At 34.5% G+C, this 17,155-nt stretch overlaps 1 protein-coding gene across 6 annotated transcripts in view; it reads right to left on the reverse strand.

Moving 5' to 3' along the window:
• Positions 1 to 722: 722 nt before the first annotated feature.
• The window catches only part of LOC121437340 (phospholipid-transporting ATPase 11C), a 179,123-nt gene continuing 162,690 nt past the window's right edge, over positions 723 to 17,155 (reverse strand). For 2 of the 6 annotated variants that reach the window (XM_041637221.1, XM_041637216.1), the window contains 3 exons: positions 14,335 to 14,488; positions 6,585 to 6,689; positions 723 to 3,274 (listed from right to left, as the gene is read on the reverse strand). In XM_041637221.1, coding sequence (XP_041493155.1) covers positions 6,588 to 6,689; positions 14,335 to 14,488 — 256 coding nt within the window. In that variant the 3' untranslated portion in view covers positions 723 to 3,274; positions 6,585 to 6,587. Of the gene's footprint in view, positions 3,275 to 6,584; positions 6,690 to 7,358; positions 7,450 to 14,150; positions 14,217 to 14,334; positions 14,489 to 17,155 lie in introns of those variants that run through there. The other 4 variants (XM_041637217.1, XM_041637220.1, XM_041637218.1 and 1 more) reach the window with 4 other exon arrangements.

Below are 17,155 nucleotides of genomic sequence, written 5' to 3' on the forward strand. Positions count from 1 at the left end.
TTGTCTCTGAATACAGCACACTTCTTACAATAATAAAAACAAAAACTCTAGACTAACCTGAGTACTAATTGAATTGAAAGGTTACTAAAATGAAGTGACTGAAGTGTAAAATGCAACACAATCAGATTTAGGTGGAGCAACTGATTTGACAGATAAGCACTTTTCCAGAAAAGAGTCTTCTTTCTCAAGGCCTGAGTGTAGCCTGAAGCATGAAGGGAGATGTGAATACGTACATCTTTGAACTAACTTTCAAGCTACAGTAAAACTTCATCTCTGGTCACTTAATTATCAAATAGTTTCAATGGGTCAAAAATGCAGATCACACAGAATGTACATCATACTCCCTCCAGTGTGTGGGCAACAGTAAAAGTCTACCATGAACATTTAACATGAATTTATTGAGCTGGTTGTGTTTTATACTTTTTTTGTGCTAAGGATCAAACCCAAGACCTTGTGCATGCCTAATACACACTGTTTCATAGCTATATCTTGGCTGAGTCTTTATTTGTACAATTATAAAACATGGTTTTTATTACAAATTTTCACAAGTTTTTTACCCACCTCAAATTAAGTACTGCCATAAAACATCAGTTGAATTCATGGAGATGTAGCAACTATATATGCAAATAGAAAATTAGAAACTTACTTTCTATTACTAAATTGTACCCATAAAACTTTAATATCAAATTGATACTTTAAAAAAGAGGCTCAACTATTAATCATATCATACCAAAGTTTATTGATTACATGAGACGAAAATTTCTGTAACGAAAAAGGCAAGTTGCATTCATAAAAGATGGCATTCACGTTCATTTTAGAAAGCAACGAAGTAGATGTAAAAAATTGAAAAATGTAATATTGCAGTTCCATTTTACAAGCTGAAAAATGGTTTTATCAACATCTGCATAAAATCTGCACATTTATATACTGCATATTATTAAAAAATTCCATCACTAAATTATGACTTTTGCAAATTTAGGCTTACATTTATACTGTTGCTGGTGTATATGTAGTAGATATGGAATGAATATTTTCTGTTTAATAGGCAACACCCTCAAACAAAAGACAACAGTTTGGAAAATTACATGGACATTTTGATCATTCAAAAATCATTCTATTTATGGTAATATGGTCCTACTGGTTTTCTTTCTTTCTTTTTTTTTACAACTGATTTCTTGCCCTCTTCTGATATAGGAGTGGTTAGATTGTAGTGCTAGGAATACTGGATAGCTCATTTCAAGTCACTTCATCTGCTAATCCCATGTTAGCCATGTTTTAGATCTTTAGTAAAAATCTTTCAAAAAGCAAACCCAGGTTCCTCTGATTTGAGCTGCAGTGTACAATGTAATTTGTCTGAGACATGACTCTAAATACCCCTCACTTGCTTATCTAGATTTCCCTCCACTGCAACATGTCACATATATTCAGTTTTATTATCTACTATCCTGGATATCCAGATATATATATATATATATATATATATATATATATATATATATATATATAAACTCCTCAGTCGTTCTTCATTAACTAAGCCTCTCTATTTGGATCTTACAGCTATTCACAGTCCTTATAGTTCTGATGTAAAATAATAATACAGCAGCAACAACAATAACAAAATAGCAAAGCTTTCCTGGGTTAGATGTTTTAGCTCTTTGGAATAGGCAAAGAATAGAAAGACTTTGCTTTCAGCAGATCACCTCAAATACAGGCTACAAGAGCACACAGCACATTTAAGCTGTGAATGACACCTAACAAAACACTCAAAAATAATACTGATAGACAAAAACAAATTAAATTAAGTAATTATGGAATGGTTTCTGATAATTGAAATTATGACCTTTATAGAATTCAAGAAAAATTACATGTAAATATCAACACAATATATATGGAAGAATCAAATGTGCCATATGGACTATATAAATATACTGGAATAGAAAGAATGCAATACTTTGCTAAATCAAGGTACAATATAAACAAACAGTACAAGAATGTCAGAAGACAAAAAAGTTGGAAACTGATAGAAAAATATTTTTTAAATATTATTTTAGTCTAGCTTTCAAATGTAGTCTTTCTATCAAATAAAGACTTCATGTTTTAAGTGAACTATTAGGGGTTAAAACCTCTTTGTTGTCCAGAAGTTTGAGAATCTTACCAAGCCCATCTCACAGTTCAGAATTAGACCACTTGCCTGTCCCAGTTAGCTACAAGAGACAACATTCATGTCCAAAGAGCCATGCCTCTACAAGCTACTGAATAGTTTTGGGATGAATCTCTCCCCTACCAAATTGGTAACTTTAAAAAAGTGCTGTATGTATGCACAAATACAACCTCTTTCAAATAAAAACCGTTAGTAGTTTAAAATAAGCTATGCTTCACCTCTTTGCCACACAGAATTATAAAATGCCAATGTTAAGAATGGCATTTATTTTTATATATTTAACCCTTCTTACCTCATTACCCAGCAAAATTGACACCGGAAATACCTTTTATTGCTTAACTTTTGAGGGGCTATTACCCAAGTGACCAAAGTATTTTATTTTCAAATTTAGTCATCTTAAATACATAAGTGGTGTGTAATTCAGAAGAAATCACACCAAATAACCTTTTCCAACCCCTTTTCTACAATAATACCTGGAATTAACAGTATCGCACAATATTTTCAAGGTATTTTTTGGAAAGGATATTAGACCAAGACAATTAGCCTATGATTGAATAGAAGATGAACTATTTTGTCTGATGCAGTAATATCATTTAGTCCTTCTGTATTTTCAAGTATTCCTTTTGTATGTGGAAAAAATAAGATAATCATTCAGCAGGAACAAGAAATGTGATACAAACAGCCTATGTCTTTTGCCAGGCAAAAAAGTAACACTGTATTAGCAAAATCTGTTCATTCCCATTGCATGACTTCTACTTTATACTACTATGTTTAAATCCATTCACAAAGTCAATGGGTTAAAAGAGCACCCATTTTATAGTTACATTATTCTATCTAAATCCAGAATTCTAAGTATGCTTACTTTAAACTTTCATATAATTCTTAACTTTGGCCATAATGGCTACTTACAATAACTGTAAATGGTTAGGAGAGTTATTTGGTATTTTAATGGACATTTATTCTGAACCCTACACATGAGAGTGGTTTTTGTTGCATATTGAGTATCCTGAGTTAATATCTTTTGTAGTTGTTCCTTCATGCTTTCTTTCTTTAGCTGCAACCACAGTCAATATGCTTGTAGGACAACAACATGGGCAGTTCAAGATTCGGATTCTGAAAAGGTTAAAATATAGAGTTACAAAATTTATTTTGGTAACAATATATAACCATCTGTATAACATTTAAAAAATACACCAAGTAGTAAATTTTGTTATGCTAGTAAAGCAACTGTTTTACCAGAAGTGCCAAGTTTTATTCACATGCAGGAGGGGAAAAAAGAGTGACACCACAACCAGATTTCTACATTTTTCCTCATCTGTCAGCTGAATAGTTCAGGCTTGCTCTTTGCTTTTGGATTGCTCCAGGGTTCTCCTAGTAGGTTTTCACACTGGGACTGCCTATTAAGCTGGGAGCTGTTGGAATACAGGAACATGATGGTTTTATTTCTAACATCTAGTAAAATGCTTAGCACATAGCAGATGCTCAGAAATTGCAAAGAATAAATTGCTTATTTTTTTGATGTGTGAATTATCTTTGGGTATGTATGTATATATGTATGTATGTAAGTATATATGCATGTGTGTGCAAAGGCATGTAGAAGGCAAAGATTAACCTCTGGTGTCATGTTATTCACCTTTTTTTTTTTACTATTTTGAGCAGGAATTTATTATATAGCCCCGACTGGCCTTGAGCTCACAGAGATTCACCTACTTTTGCCTCCCAAGTGCTGAGATTAAATATATGCAGCATTACACTAGGCCCTCACCTTGTTTTTCTTGAGATAGGGTCTTTCAATGGGACCTGGGGCTTGCCCATAGATTATGCTGACTAGCCAGGAAGCCCCACAAATTTTCTTGCTTTGTCTTCCAAGGAATCCTCTCTTCTCTCTCTTCCCAGCATTAGGATTACAAGTGTACGAGCATACCTGGGTTTTTATGTGGCTGCTGGGACTTGAATTCAGGTCCCTAGGCCTGTACAGCCAGCACTTTACTGCCCCAGCCCCTGGATTTGTGAAGTTGGAGATGTTTAGTTTTGGAAAATTTCTGTGAAAATACTCCTTTACTTAAAAAAAAAAAAAACACCATCCATAATATCAAAGTTAAATTTTCTTTTTGGTAGATGATTTACTATGATTCAAACTTTTTATTATTCATCATATATTTAAAAAAAACAGAGAAACTTCTTTAATAAATCTGCATATTCTTCTTTCTCCTCTAAACATCATTGCATGCTGTGATTGGGATGGGATATAATAGACGACCTGACCACTGAATATAAACAGTGAATTTATGTATCAAGAAGAGGGGGAATACCTTTTGATTCTCCATGCTAAAATCAAGCTTCATAGTTTTTTTAAAATGTATTTATTTAGCATGTATATGTGTGTACACATGCCATAGTGCATCTGTGAGGGTCAGAGGTCAGCCTTTAGGAGTCGTTCTCTCCTTCCATCATGTGGGATTGACCTCAGGTGGTCAGCCTTGTCAGCAAGCACCTTTATCTGATGAATCAACTTGATGGTCTAAAACTCAACATTTTTGAAATACAGTAATGGAAGAAGATCTTAAAGAGAGTACTATTTTGTTCCCAACCTAAGACGCGTTTCTTATGGACTATAAATTGACTATAATACCTTCGGTTTCTATTCATGTTCCCCAGTCTTCAGGTCATAGTGACTTTAACCAAAATAAGGTTGCCACTCACCCTGAGAATATGTGAAAGAAATCAGGTTGTCCCATTATCTACCAAGGAACAAACTCAGTGGCTGAATTGCCAAATATTTTCCTTGGAGAAGAAATATTGCTACACAGAAATCAATTCCTGGAAGAAATAACTACATTAAAAATGAAACAGCTTTTTGTAAACCTCTTAAGTTCTAGATATTGTAGGAGTTGAGGCCCTGGAGAGGCCAAAAGCAGTTGCAGTGTCTGCTACTCAGCAGAGCCCCCCCAACCACAGACCAAGCTAAAGAAAGCAATCCAGGGGGATACAAAATTAAATGCAAATAATATAGCTGAGATGCATCTCATGGTTTACTTAGGACAAAGCAATCTGGAACAAAATGGTCAAAGCCTTTGAAGGCCACTAAGAAGTAAACTCATTACAGAGGAGAAACACATGCAGGGAAGTCATTAAAAATATATAACACGCTGAGTGTAGCACAAGAAGTCTGCTTCCAAAATAGCACTGCAGACACAGAATGTGGTGACTGATGGGCAGTGAAAAAACCAACAGATTTAATCTATTAAAATAGGCTAAGGTGGAATAACAGATTCAAAGTAAATTGTTCCACAATTTTATTCATACATCATAATTTTTTTTTTTTTTTTGGTTTTTCGAGACAGGGTTTCTCTGTGGCTTTGGAGCCTGTCCTGGAACTAGCTCTGTAGACCAGGCTGGTCTCGAACTCACAGAGATCCGCCTGCCTCTGCCTCCCGAGTGCTGGGATTAAAGGCGTGCGCCACCACCGCCCGGCTATACATCATAATTTTTATGTGCACATAAAGATCCTCTGCACTATAAACTGTATTGACTTGCTTGTAAGTAGACAAGTTTATGAGTAAATTACTTAGGAATTCGTCTAAATTATCTTCAGTGGATAAAATACCTTCCAGAACCTGGAGTGTCAGAGTCTTCTGCAGTAGAAAATATAGATTGCACATGAAAGAAATCATTCTGAGTTCTAAGGTCCCTCTTATGGTATATTAATTCTTCTAAAATATTTTTGAGGTAAATAAAAACAATGCTATCAAATAAATGTGGTTTGGAAACATGAACTAGGAAATAGTTTGCCATTAAGCATGCATCCCCCTGAATGGCTAGGAAAGATTTTACCTCTGAGAGTTGAAACATTTAGCTTGAATAAAACTTGACATTAAAAATGTTATAATTAGAGGACTAGATCATTAACATATATTTGGGGATTAGACATTTACAAGGACATTAAAAGTGTATACCTACAAACACACAGACACAGCACATGAAGGTACAAACACATTTGATTATTTTCACATAGTTCCCAGAAAAACATGCAATGCTAAACTGACTTGGTACTATACAGATGCAATTTTGGAATATCTATTTTGAATTTTCAAAATTAACCTTATAAGTCAAAATTATAATATTTCTAGATAAGTATCAAGTATTTTCACATGATGGCAATGCCATGACAATTTGTTCTTCACAAATTAAATATATTGTATTAACATTCAGCTCTGAAAACGTCAAAAAAATCATTAGTTTTAGCAAATTTAAAGTATAAATTTCCCCATATTCCAAGCAATGCATCTTTATATTTTTGCAAAGAATAGTATAAAGTTCACCACACCAACAGCAGAGAAAATTTAAAGAGTGATATTTTTATTTTTTTATAATGCTGTTAATCTGTTTTTTAAAGCCAGCCCACTTGTTTAACACTAGGTACCTGTTACAATATATTAGACTCGTCTGAGAATGTTCGTAAAAGAAGAGGTCTGACAGAAGGTCTGGCGGATAATGAGTCAGATGCCCTTCTACAGCTCAGATTGCTCTGTAATAGTGAGGCAAAGATACTTAAAGCATTTGAAGATAGGTTAACCTACTTGGTGACAAAAATGTAGGAGAAAAAAGAAATCATTTCCTACAGACTACTTTCCTGGCCCCACAGTACAAATTACTTATTTTACTATACAGCAAACACATAACATTCAATTGAATACATTTAAAGGACCAAGAAAGTCTCCAATTCAAACTGGTTTTTGTGGTAGAAGTAAATAGACATTAGCAGTATGTGGCAAACTTGGGTTTCTGGGATGGCAGTGGTAGGTTATATGGTAAGATGAGTCAATATGGCTTGATTAGTGAACCTTACCATCCTTTTGGTGAACACCTCTGAAAGTTGTGCTGGTGCTGAGTGTGTCAAAAAGGAAAAATCTGTGCAAAATACTCTTGTCCTGATGAACAGGCTAGTTCTAACATCATGGCAACCATACTGCATATCCCATATTACAATGTTATAGTTTAAGTTTTTGAAAATTACTCTCTCTCCAGTAAGACAATTTAGAAGGTGACTAAATGGTTAAAAGAAAATGGTAAAATGTTTTAAGTATCAATAGAAAATATAAAAATGAATCATGAGAAGTAACTGTCTACGAAGAATCAGAAATGGTGTCAGGCAATGAGGATGCAAGCAAGTTGGTACATTAAGAAAGGAAATCACCTTATTCACTCCAAGAGAAACTGTGATTGCTGGAAGTTTGAGAAAGCATGAAGATAGTAGATGTTCCTGAGGAAGGGAGACGTTTCGTTACCTTGTTCACAATTGCACAAAAGGTGGAAAATTGCAGTAGAAAAGAGAGAAATGCAGAAACCATAAAAAAAGAAGAAAAAAGAAAGAAAGAAAAGAAAAAGTAAATATTCTCTTAGATGTAAAACATTTAAAAAGAAACCTTGAGAACTAGAAGTAGAAATGACAAGTTAGTTTTGAAGACGTTACTTACTAAAGTAAAAGTAGAGTTAGTTAAAAATAATCTATTATATGTTCCAGCTGCTATTTTCCTGTATATCAACTTAAAATTATTATTATTATTATTATTATTATTATTATTATTATTATTATTAGTTTTTTCAAGAGAGGGTTTCTCTGTGTAGCTTTGGTTCCTGTCCTGGAACTAGCTCTTGTAGACCAGGCTGGCCTCGAACTCACTGAGATCCGCCTGCCTTTGCCTCCCAATTGCTGGGATTAAAGGCATGCACCACCACTGTCTGGCTCGAATTTAAAATTGTTTTAATGGGGATGTACTATTTTAAATAAAATAATTCTAATATGCCTCTCATTTAAAAATGTTAATCTCTAATCACTAATTCACTACCATATGTTTGTTCAAAATCCATTGGTCAGAGAGTTAAAATCAAGTTCCATCACAAATCACTAATGTACCTGAAGTAACTATCTTTCCTATTCAATTTTACAGACATTATAAAAGGACCAACATGTAGTTGGGCAGTTACAAGTTAAAACTCCAATCAAAACCAATATAATGAGAAAATATTTGGTGGTACAACCATCCTACCATTTGCCCCTGGATTAGCGGTTAATTTTTTTTTTTTATAATGGCAGAATTCAGTTTCACTATTTTTCTTGCATAAAAGACCTCTTTACAAAGGTAGGCTAAATTTTTCCTATGTAAAGCACATATTTTTCAAACTAAAAATATTCAAGGCTATATTAGATAATTAGAAAATCTGAGAGATTCTTTTTCCATGTCTATAATCATGACATAATTTGCAGAGTTGGCTTTGGCACTGCCCATGCAAGAAAGAAGATGGGAGGTCAACTATGGATAGAGATGAACTCAAAATCTCCGCTAATCAAGATTATCCATTAGCCAAGTGTGGTGGTACACACTATAGTCCAGGTACTCAGGAGGCTGAGGCAGGAGGATCACTATAAATATGACTCTGTCTCAAAAACCGCAAAACAACTAAACACCCACCCAATCAGAAGACTACTCTTAACTTTTTATTCATTAAATAGACTTAGGCAAAGAAAATAGCTCACATGATGTACATATCCTAGAGTTTAATAACAAACCTTTAAATACAAATACTTGCATTTATTTGTGTTTTAATATAACTATACTTCTTCCCATTTATATTTTACTTTAAATGCAGAAGTTGGGGACATACTGGCAATATGCAAATTACCAATTGATAAAACTAGAGAAATATTTCAGATTCTGAAAGAAAAAATTATTTCCATCTTCTGTTTTGTGGGCAAAAACCTTGCAACAAGATTAACGTGATACCATGTCCCCATTCCTAAGTTTAATGTACAAGCCTATCTATTTAGAGACTGCAACTATAAGCACATTTTGTTGTGTTCAAAACTTGTATCCAACCACCAGATAAAAGTAGTACAGGAAGCAAAAATGTTAGGGGCCAATAGATTAAGTGTTTAGAGACTTTATAAAGAAAGAAAAGAAAATATAAGCATACAGAAAGCAGTAGAAAGCATGACATGAAAGAAAGAACTCAAAACAATAAAAAACAGAAGTAGCAACTGGTAGTGGTAGATAGGACAGGTGATGATGAGCTAAACCAGTGTAAAATGTCCACACTCTTGCAGTCACCTACAGAGCTTTGAGAGCAGCTTAAGTAGCAGTATGTCAAAGAGGCCAAGGATAAAGGCACATCCCAAGAACCATGACAGTAGAGGTTTTCCTTACAATACGATTACAATTTCATTTTATTTTCATTAATACATTTTTTCAGCAGTACTATCCTCTTGAATACATGGTTGTATATGACACTGTAAGGATTGCAACATGACATCATTTTTACAATTTATTATTAAAATGATATATTTTTCAAAATGCATTCTCTGGGAACTTTAGTCACATAGCTGAGTTTTTTCTTTCCCTGTGTTCTCCTCTTAAATAGCTTCATATCTATATTGGAATATTCCTTCATCTTTTGTGTAGACATCACTCACACTAGGCATAAGAATGTTAGTGGGTCATTTCCTAGTAATTAGGCAACTCTTCTCATGTCTAGCAGGCAGTGAAACCTCCTTTTAGAATGAGGTAGATTATATTAGAAAACATTACATAAGGAAAGTTGGAAATCTCCATGCAGGAAATATAAAGTAGAGTAGTATTTACTACTTGCCTAGAGGGTACAGAGGTACCAGGGGTATTTCAATGATTTACACATAGGCTATTGTGTTTATATGAGATGCAGCTTTCTGAAATACCTCAAACCTTAAACCTTAAACTCATTTTCAGGTGTTATCTTGCTCTTTCACTGTTCAACATTCAATGGTAGCTCCATCAAACACCGCCAATGGTATGGTTTGCAGCTTTGTCATTTCAAAAATTGGAAAAGCTTTGCTGTTCTTTTTTTTTTTTTTTTTTTGAGACAGGGTTTCTCTGTGTATCCTTGGCTGTCCTGGAACTCACTCTGTAGACCAGGTTGGCCTCAAACTCACAGAGATCTGCTGCCTTTTCCTCCCAAGTGCTAGAATTTAAGGTATGTGCCACCACTGCCTGGTGTAAATTTTACTATCTTTAAAGATGAGGCTTTAAGCGCGCGCGCACACACACACAAAACCCTTGTTACCGAAAATTAAGCTAAGAGGTAAATGAACTGCAATCCAACTATAACTCAAGTGACTTGAGTCAGCTTATTTTCAAAGATATATTTTTAAAAATTCAAATTAGAAAATTGTCATTTATAATCATTTATAGTTTACTGAGACTTTTCATTGCTATGTTTCTCTTTCTTTAATATTTGATTTATTCACGTATATGAGTTCTCTGTCTTCACGTACAGCAGAAGAGGGCATCAGATTCATTATAGATGATTGTAGGCCACCATGTGGGTGCTGGGAATTGAACTCAGGACCTCTGGAAGCCAAGTGTTTTTAACTGTTGAGCCATCTCTCCAGCCTTTTTTTTTTTTTTTTTTTTTGAGACAGGGTTTCTCTGTGTAGCCTTGGCTATTCTGGAACTTAACTCTAGATCAGGCTGGCCTTGAACTAACAGAGACCTGCCTGCCTTTGCCACTTGAGTGCTGGGATTAAAGGTGTACACCACCTGGCAAATAATATGCTTTTCTTCCTAATTTTCTCTTGAGATTCATAAATATTCCAAAGGGCTATTTTTATCCTCAGCCTATTGCAAGCGTATTTATTCTTTGGCAATTTTATATACGAGTATAAGCTATTTCGATCACATTCATCTCCCCTTCTTCCCACCGTGCATTCTTTTTTTTTTTTTTTTTTTTGGTTTTTCGAGACAGGGTTTCTCTGTGGCTTTGGAGCCTGTCCTGGAACTAGCTCTGTAGACCAGGCTGGTCTCGAACTCAGAGATCCGCCTGCCTCTGCCTCCCAATTGCTGGGATTAAAGGCGTGCGCCACCCTCGCCTGGCCCCACCGTGCATTCTTTATTTATATTTTTTTTGAGATTTATTTTATGTATAAGAGTATTTCCCTGCATTTTTGTCTGTAAACCATGACCATGCATAACAGCTGTGTAGGTCATAAGGCATCAGATCCCCTAGAACTGTAGTTACAGATGGTTGTGAACTACTAGGAGAACCTGGGTCCTCTGCAAGAATGTGTGTTCTTAACTGCTAAACCATCTTTCCATCCCCGTGAGCATTATTTATAATGTAAACATCGTAACAGATTTCAGCAGTGCTGGGGGCTGCCATTATTAGCTTATTTTACTGGAGATTTTTAGGAGGAAATTACTCTAATCTTGTTATGCTACCAAAAACCATATAATTGATTGTATCATTATGTTTTATATTTGTTCAGAAGGGTTCAGAATGGACACACTTTATAATGTAACTAGAAGGAAAATTCCAATGAGCTGGGGCCATGTTTGACTTATCCCTGAATTATGACCACCATAGTAGTTAATGAACGCATCACGAATCCTCAGACAATATAAATTGAATTGAGAGGAACCCAAAATAAAGACGCTTTTATAATTATTAAATATATTAGCTTCCTTTTCAAATATCATAGAAGCATGCTCACTACCTACTATGAAGTCTCGTTTTACAAACAGCTGCAGACAATTCTGGAGTATGTAGAGAATGTGTAGTATGAATACTGAAGTTAGGGGCCCCTTCTACTCTAGATAGGGACACACATTTCAATTTCATCCCATTATATAATCTGCTAGGCTCTGAGCATGACCCATTGTAAAGTAATCTGCTTCACATTAAAGTAAGCCTACCTTATCATTTAACAAGGAATGCTGAGCAAAACAGGAAATCATTCATGCTGTCACAGTATTAGACATTAAACATAAAGACTAATATATTTATGGAAAATAAGATACTCATTCTGCTTTGTTTAAAAGTTGGCTTCTTTTTGTTTATCAATGGCCTAATGAACTCTGATGTGACCTATGGTTGTCATGATTCTGTTGGCCTATATGCATTCATATATATATTGTACCCCCCCCCACAGATAGTATAGTTTAGTGTTCATAACTGTTCTGACACATTTGTCACTCTAAAAATCCTATAGAGTCTGAAAAACAATTTAGCCTTTCAGACACTGGTTATATAGAGAGATGTTCATCAGCAGGTGGTTCAACAAATGTTTACTGGTTCAAAAAGGGATAGGAATAAATGAATGAATGACTAAATGAATGAAAATGATTATGGAAAATTTCCTGTTTGTTCTAGCATATTTTCACGCCAAGCTATAGCACAGACATTAGAATTCCTTCTGTCACGGATATAAACCACAAAAAAATTTCATGCTGACCCACTGGCAACATTCTATGCTTTCAGTTGAAATTTGGAATCTCTTGTCTACATGGAATAAAAATGCTCTGAGACGAGGTATCTATTGCTTCCCAGCAACATCCTTCCACTTAATGGTCTATACAAACATCACTGGGCATTCCAGCTGGTGTCTCATTTTTAGAGAGGGCCTAAGAGATATTGGGATGATACATTTTGAAGATTTTGAATTCTGGGCATTTTTTTACCCTTAAGAGCATGAAGCTTGAATATGAGCCATTTTGCAACATGAGCTTCATTATCCCAAAAAGAAACATTAGAAGCAGCCCAAAATGTACTCTTCAGATTAAAAAAAAATTAGAAGAGTTATGCAAGAGAACCTCCTTTGTAGATTCTGTACTGAGAAAGGATCTTTCCTTTCCTTCCTCCCTCCCACAGGGTCTCAGGGTTTAGCCAAGGATGACCTTGAGCTGTGATCCTCTTGTTGCTCATTACAGGTATGGGCCACTATATTGATTTTAGGTAATGCTGAGGATGGGACCCAGGGCTTCGTGTATACTAGGAACATATTCTACCAACTGACATATATTTGCAGTCCCTGAGCCATTTTTCTTCTTTCTCTTTTCCTTCCCTTTGTCTTACTTGATCATTTTTATTTGGCTATATGAAAATTGCCATTTGAGCCAGTCTGGAAGAAAACGGTTCCATCAATACTACTTTCTATTATAAAACTAAAAACCGGGCTCAATGGAGCTAGTCAAAGGCCACTGGAAGGATTAAAAGAGTAAACAAATACAGCTTATCTATACTAAATTATGATCATCCTATCCCATAAGCCACATAAAAATAGGAAGCTCAGAGCAATTCTGGCCACCTAGCTATATACTGCTCTCCCCCGCCCCCGTACTGAGGGCATGAATGTTTTCAAAGCTGTATTCCTAGGCCTTCTTTAAAATACTTTTGAAGACATAATAATTTCATATCTACATGTCTACATAATGTCAAAAAACTTGGTTTCTTAATTCAATATGCAGGAAAACCCCTATGATATACCAGCTTTGTAGTTCAATTGGTTGATAATTTGATTAACTACATCAAGTGGTCATGACCACACTATTTCCCAAAAATACTGCCTTAATGGTGTTATAAGAGCTAGTTGATAATCAATATGAAGAAAACAGGACTTTATTTTAACAAAGTGAGCAAGTGTTGGCAGGAATAGGATATACTTAATTAATCTGCTAGTAAAAATTTGCCAGTGGTTTTTCAGGCAATTCTAACCCTTTCACTTAAAAGCTTTTAAAGAAATGTCCAAAAGGTATCAGGCAATGTGCCAGAGGGAAATAACTTCTCTTGGAAGAAATATAATTTAGAAGTTAACAATACAAACACACTTAGGAACTATCATAAATTTTCACAAGTGTGTCCTGAAGAGTAAGGAATTCTCTTTTGGTTGAATATACTGCTAGGAGACAGGGCTAGAAGCAACACAGAGATTAAGCAGCACTATAATCAAAAAAAGGGGACAGGTTTGAAAGGCAAATTAGGATTATCAACTGAAAAAAAAATCGGCAATTTCTAAGGTCAAAGCTGAAATGTTGGTGTGGAAATTCCTGATATGAAAATTAATTCTGAGATAAATACAAAATAAAGTCTTTTTCCCTTTAAAAATTCCATATGGAGCATATGAGATACTCCATATGGATTACTAAAGATCACACAGAACACTATTAAGGAATCTACTTACCACCTGTATTGGATTACGAAGTTTTTACTATACTTTTTATGCAGAAGAGGAAATTAAGTGATGAACCTGCAAGGAGGGGTTTAACATGCTGTAACTAATGCAATTCTCTAAATAAGGTTTTCAGTTCACGGTGACAGTGAAGCCGCTTCCAAATATTAGACTAGAACATAAATGTAGTTCTTACCCTGGCACTTCTTCTTCGTACATTCTTTACTACTATTAGGAGAATCTCAGGGAAAAGGCTGATAAATATTAGGAGAATTATGGCCAACCATGTGGATATAGAAGACAGCATTTGAGCAAACACAAAATACATTCTCTGTTGTTTCAGAAAAGGCCTGGGATGGAAAGAAAACACAGAAAACCAAATTAGTTCCTGTCTTTTACATTTAAAAGGAATCTTCCTCACACATATTAAAAAAAAATTTTTCTCTAGAATATTCCCAAAACAGTATACAAATTTCATTTACCAAACGTTTAGAAAGAAAAGGGATGTAAATCAAAAAAAAAAAAACATAAAATTCATCTGACTTGGAAACAAACCATAAAGCTGCTAAATGGTGAATATTTTTATGTATTGGAAAATGCCAGAGCTTAAAGATATTTAAGAGAAATGAAATTAATTTCCAACCTAATAAGCATTTATTTCTTCAGCTGCCTTATTAAAATGAGGATTTTTTGCTCATTCATAAATCTAACATTTTAAATGAATTATCTCCTTAAAAACTTCTGCAAATATATGAAAAAGAACTGTACAGTCCACAGACACTCATAACTGAGAGGAATCTAGTCTTCTTGTCTGCAAACATATACTGAATAACAATTTGTGCCCAGGAGATAGACAGATGGCAGACTATAACTGCTAATAAGATAGTGTAAACCTTAGAATCCCAAATCCATGAGATTTCTTCATCTGAAATTGGAATTTATTTTAAATCATTCACTGAACTGTTCTATTTATTTACTTCTTTTAGTTTTTTTAAGAGAGGGTTTTTCTGTGTAGCCTTAGTAGTCCTGGAACTTATTCTGTAGATCAGGCTAGCCTTAAACTCACAGAGATCTGCTTGCCTCTGCCTCATGAGTGTTGAGATTAAAGGCATGTGCCACCACCTCCCGGCCTCCACTGAACTGTTAAATAGAGTTAAGAAGCACATCCTATCTCCCTTATCCTCTAAACTGTATAACACATAATCTTTCTATCTAAAGTATTACTTTAAATTGAGGTGAAGACAGTAGCTGCTTAAGGTCAGGATGCATACCAGATTATCATAAATGATTTGGAACTCAAGAACTCCAGGTTAATAACTACTTGCTTCTTTTATTAAATCATTGATCATGCATCACACTTCATGAACTAGTTTCTTTTCAGACCTCCACACATTGTACTTACATGCACAAATCCATTCACACACATATACCGCATAATATTTTTTTTTAATCTTAAAAAGGAGGGTTGGGTTTCAATGTCTCTGTGTTTTACATGTTCAGAGCAATTAGTGGGAATTCAGATAAAGTTTTATATAATCTCCAGTCCCATTTTGTTGGTTGTTTTATAATTTAAGTTCATGTGTAGCTGGGCAATTCTGCTTAAGCACAGAATTAAGTGAATTCGTTTTACTAAGCAATTTACAGATAGGTGGTATATATGGCTTGAGTACAAGGGACAAAGGATGATTCATGTCTCTGGCAGGACAGAGCTGGGTGGTGTGCAATTTTATCACACTATCAAAAACTACACTTAAAACTTATGAACTGCCTTTTTCAAGAGTTTTCATATGATTTTTAGTAGTCTATGGTTCTTTGAGAACAAGTAAAACCCTCAAGCAAAACCATAAGCAAGGGAAGACTACTGTACTTTATTTTCAGTAGGTATCACTGTCTGACAAAGTCTTTTCATTTAAATGATTGAAAAAAAGTCTGTATAAAGGGTTGAAATTGTTTAGGTTATAGAAATATTTTATTATTATGGAAATTTGTCTAACTTTTAGAAGTTCAGTGTCAAAGAATTATTCTGGGTAGACAACTATATATTGCATTTAGTAAATTTTGGTTTAGTTGCATAATACTAAAGAAACAAGTATTTTTTTCAGTTTTGCTTCTTAATCATTAACTATAGAGGTGCCAAATATATGCTATAATTACACACTTTGTAAGTGATTCAGTGTGTGTGTGTGTGTGTGTGTTTTATTTTGAGACAATTTCTTACTATGTAGCCCTTACTGGTCTGGAACTCACTACATAGATCAGGCTACATATCTCTACCTTCCCAATTCTGACATTAAAGGTATGGTCCACTACACCTGATCATGTTTTTTAAAGGATTTTATCTTAAATAGATTTTCAAAAGAGAAACTATTTCCCTTTTGGGGGATGTAAAAGATCTTGTATCTTAGGATGGCATCAAACTCACTATGTATAGCTCAGGGTGACCTTGAACTTCTGGTGATCCTGCCTCTCCTATAAATACTGAAGGAAAATGCTATCATTTAAATGATAATAGGGTCCAAATCAGTGGTTCTCAACCTTCCTAATGCAGTGATCTTTTAATACAGTTCTTCATGTTGTGGTGACCCCAAGCATAAAATTACTTTGTTGCTATTTCATAACTGTAATTTTGCTACTGCTATGGATTGTAAATATCTGTTATATGACCCCTCAAAGTGGTCATGACCCACAGATTGAGAACACTGGTCTAAATGGACAATAATCTAAGTTTTAGCCAATGTTATCAGGTTGAAATTTCATAGGAAGCACATTTCTAGTGGAAATCACATTCGTAGTCAGGCTATTAATTATTTTATTTCACAGAGAGCTGTTAATATATTTATAAATTTAAATATTTGGGCAAAGGCTATACAAATACTGAATGAATATTTGAATTCAATATTTGAACTAAATAAATGGACTAATATACTTAGAAATTTTACTTCAAAGTAGCAACATTACAAGGTATAAGTAACCTCTAGTCCATTAATATCAAAGATTAGCCATCTTACATATCACAT

Source organism: Microtus oregoni, unplaced genomic scaffold (assembly GCF_018167655.1).
Source record: "Microtus oregoni isolate MIOR12 unplaced genomic scaffold, Mior012 000052F_000, whole genome shotgun sequence".
Lineage (NCBI taxonomy): Eukaryota > Metazoa > Chordata > Mammalia > Rodentia > Cricetidae > Microtus > Microtus oregoni.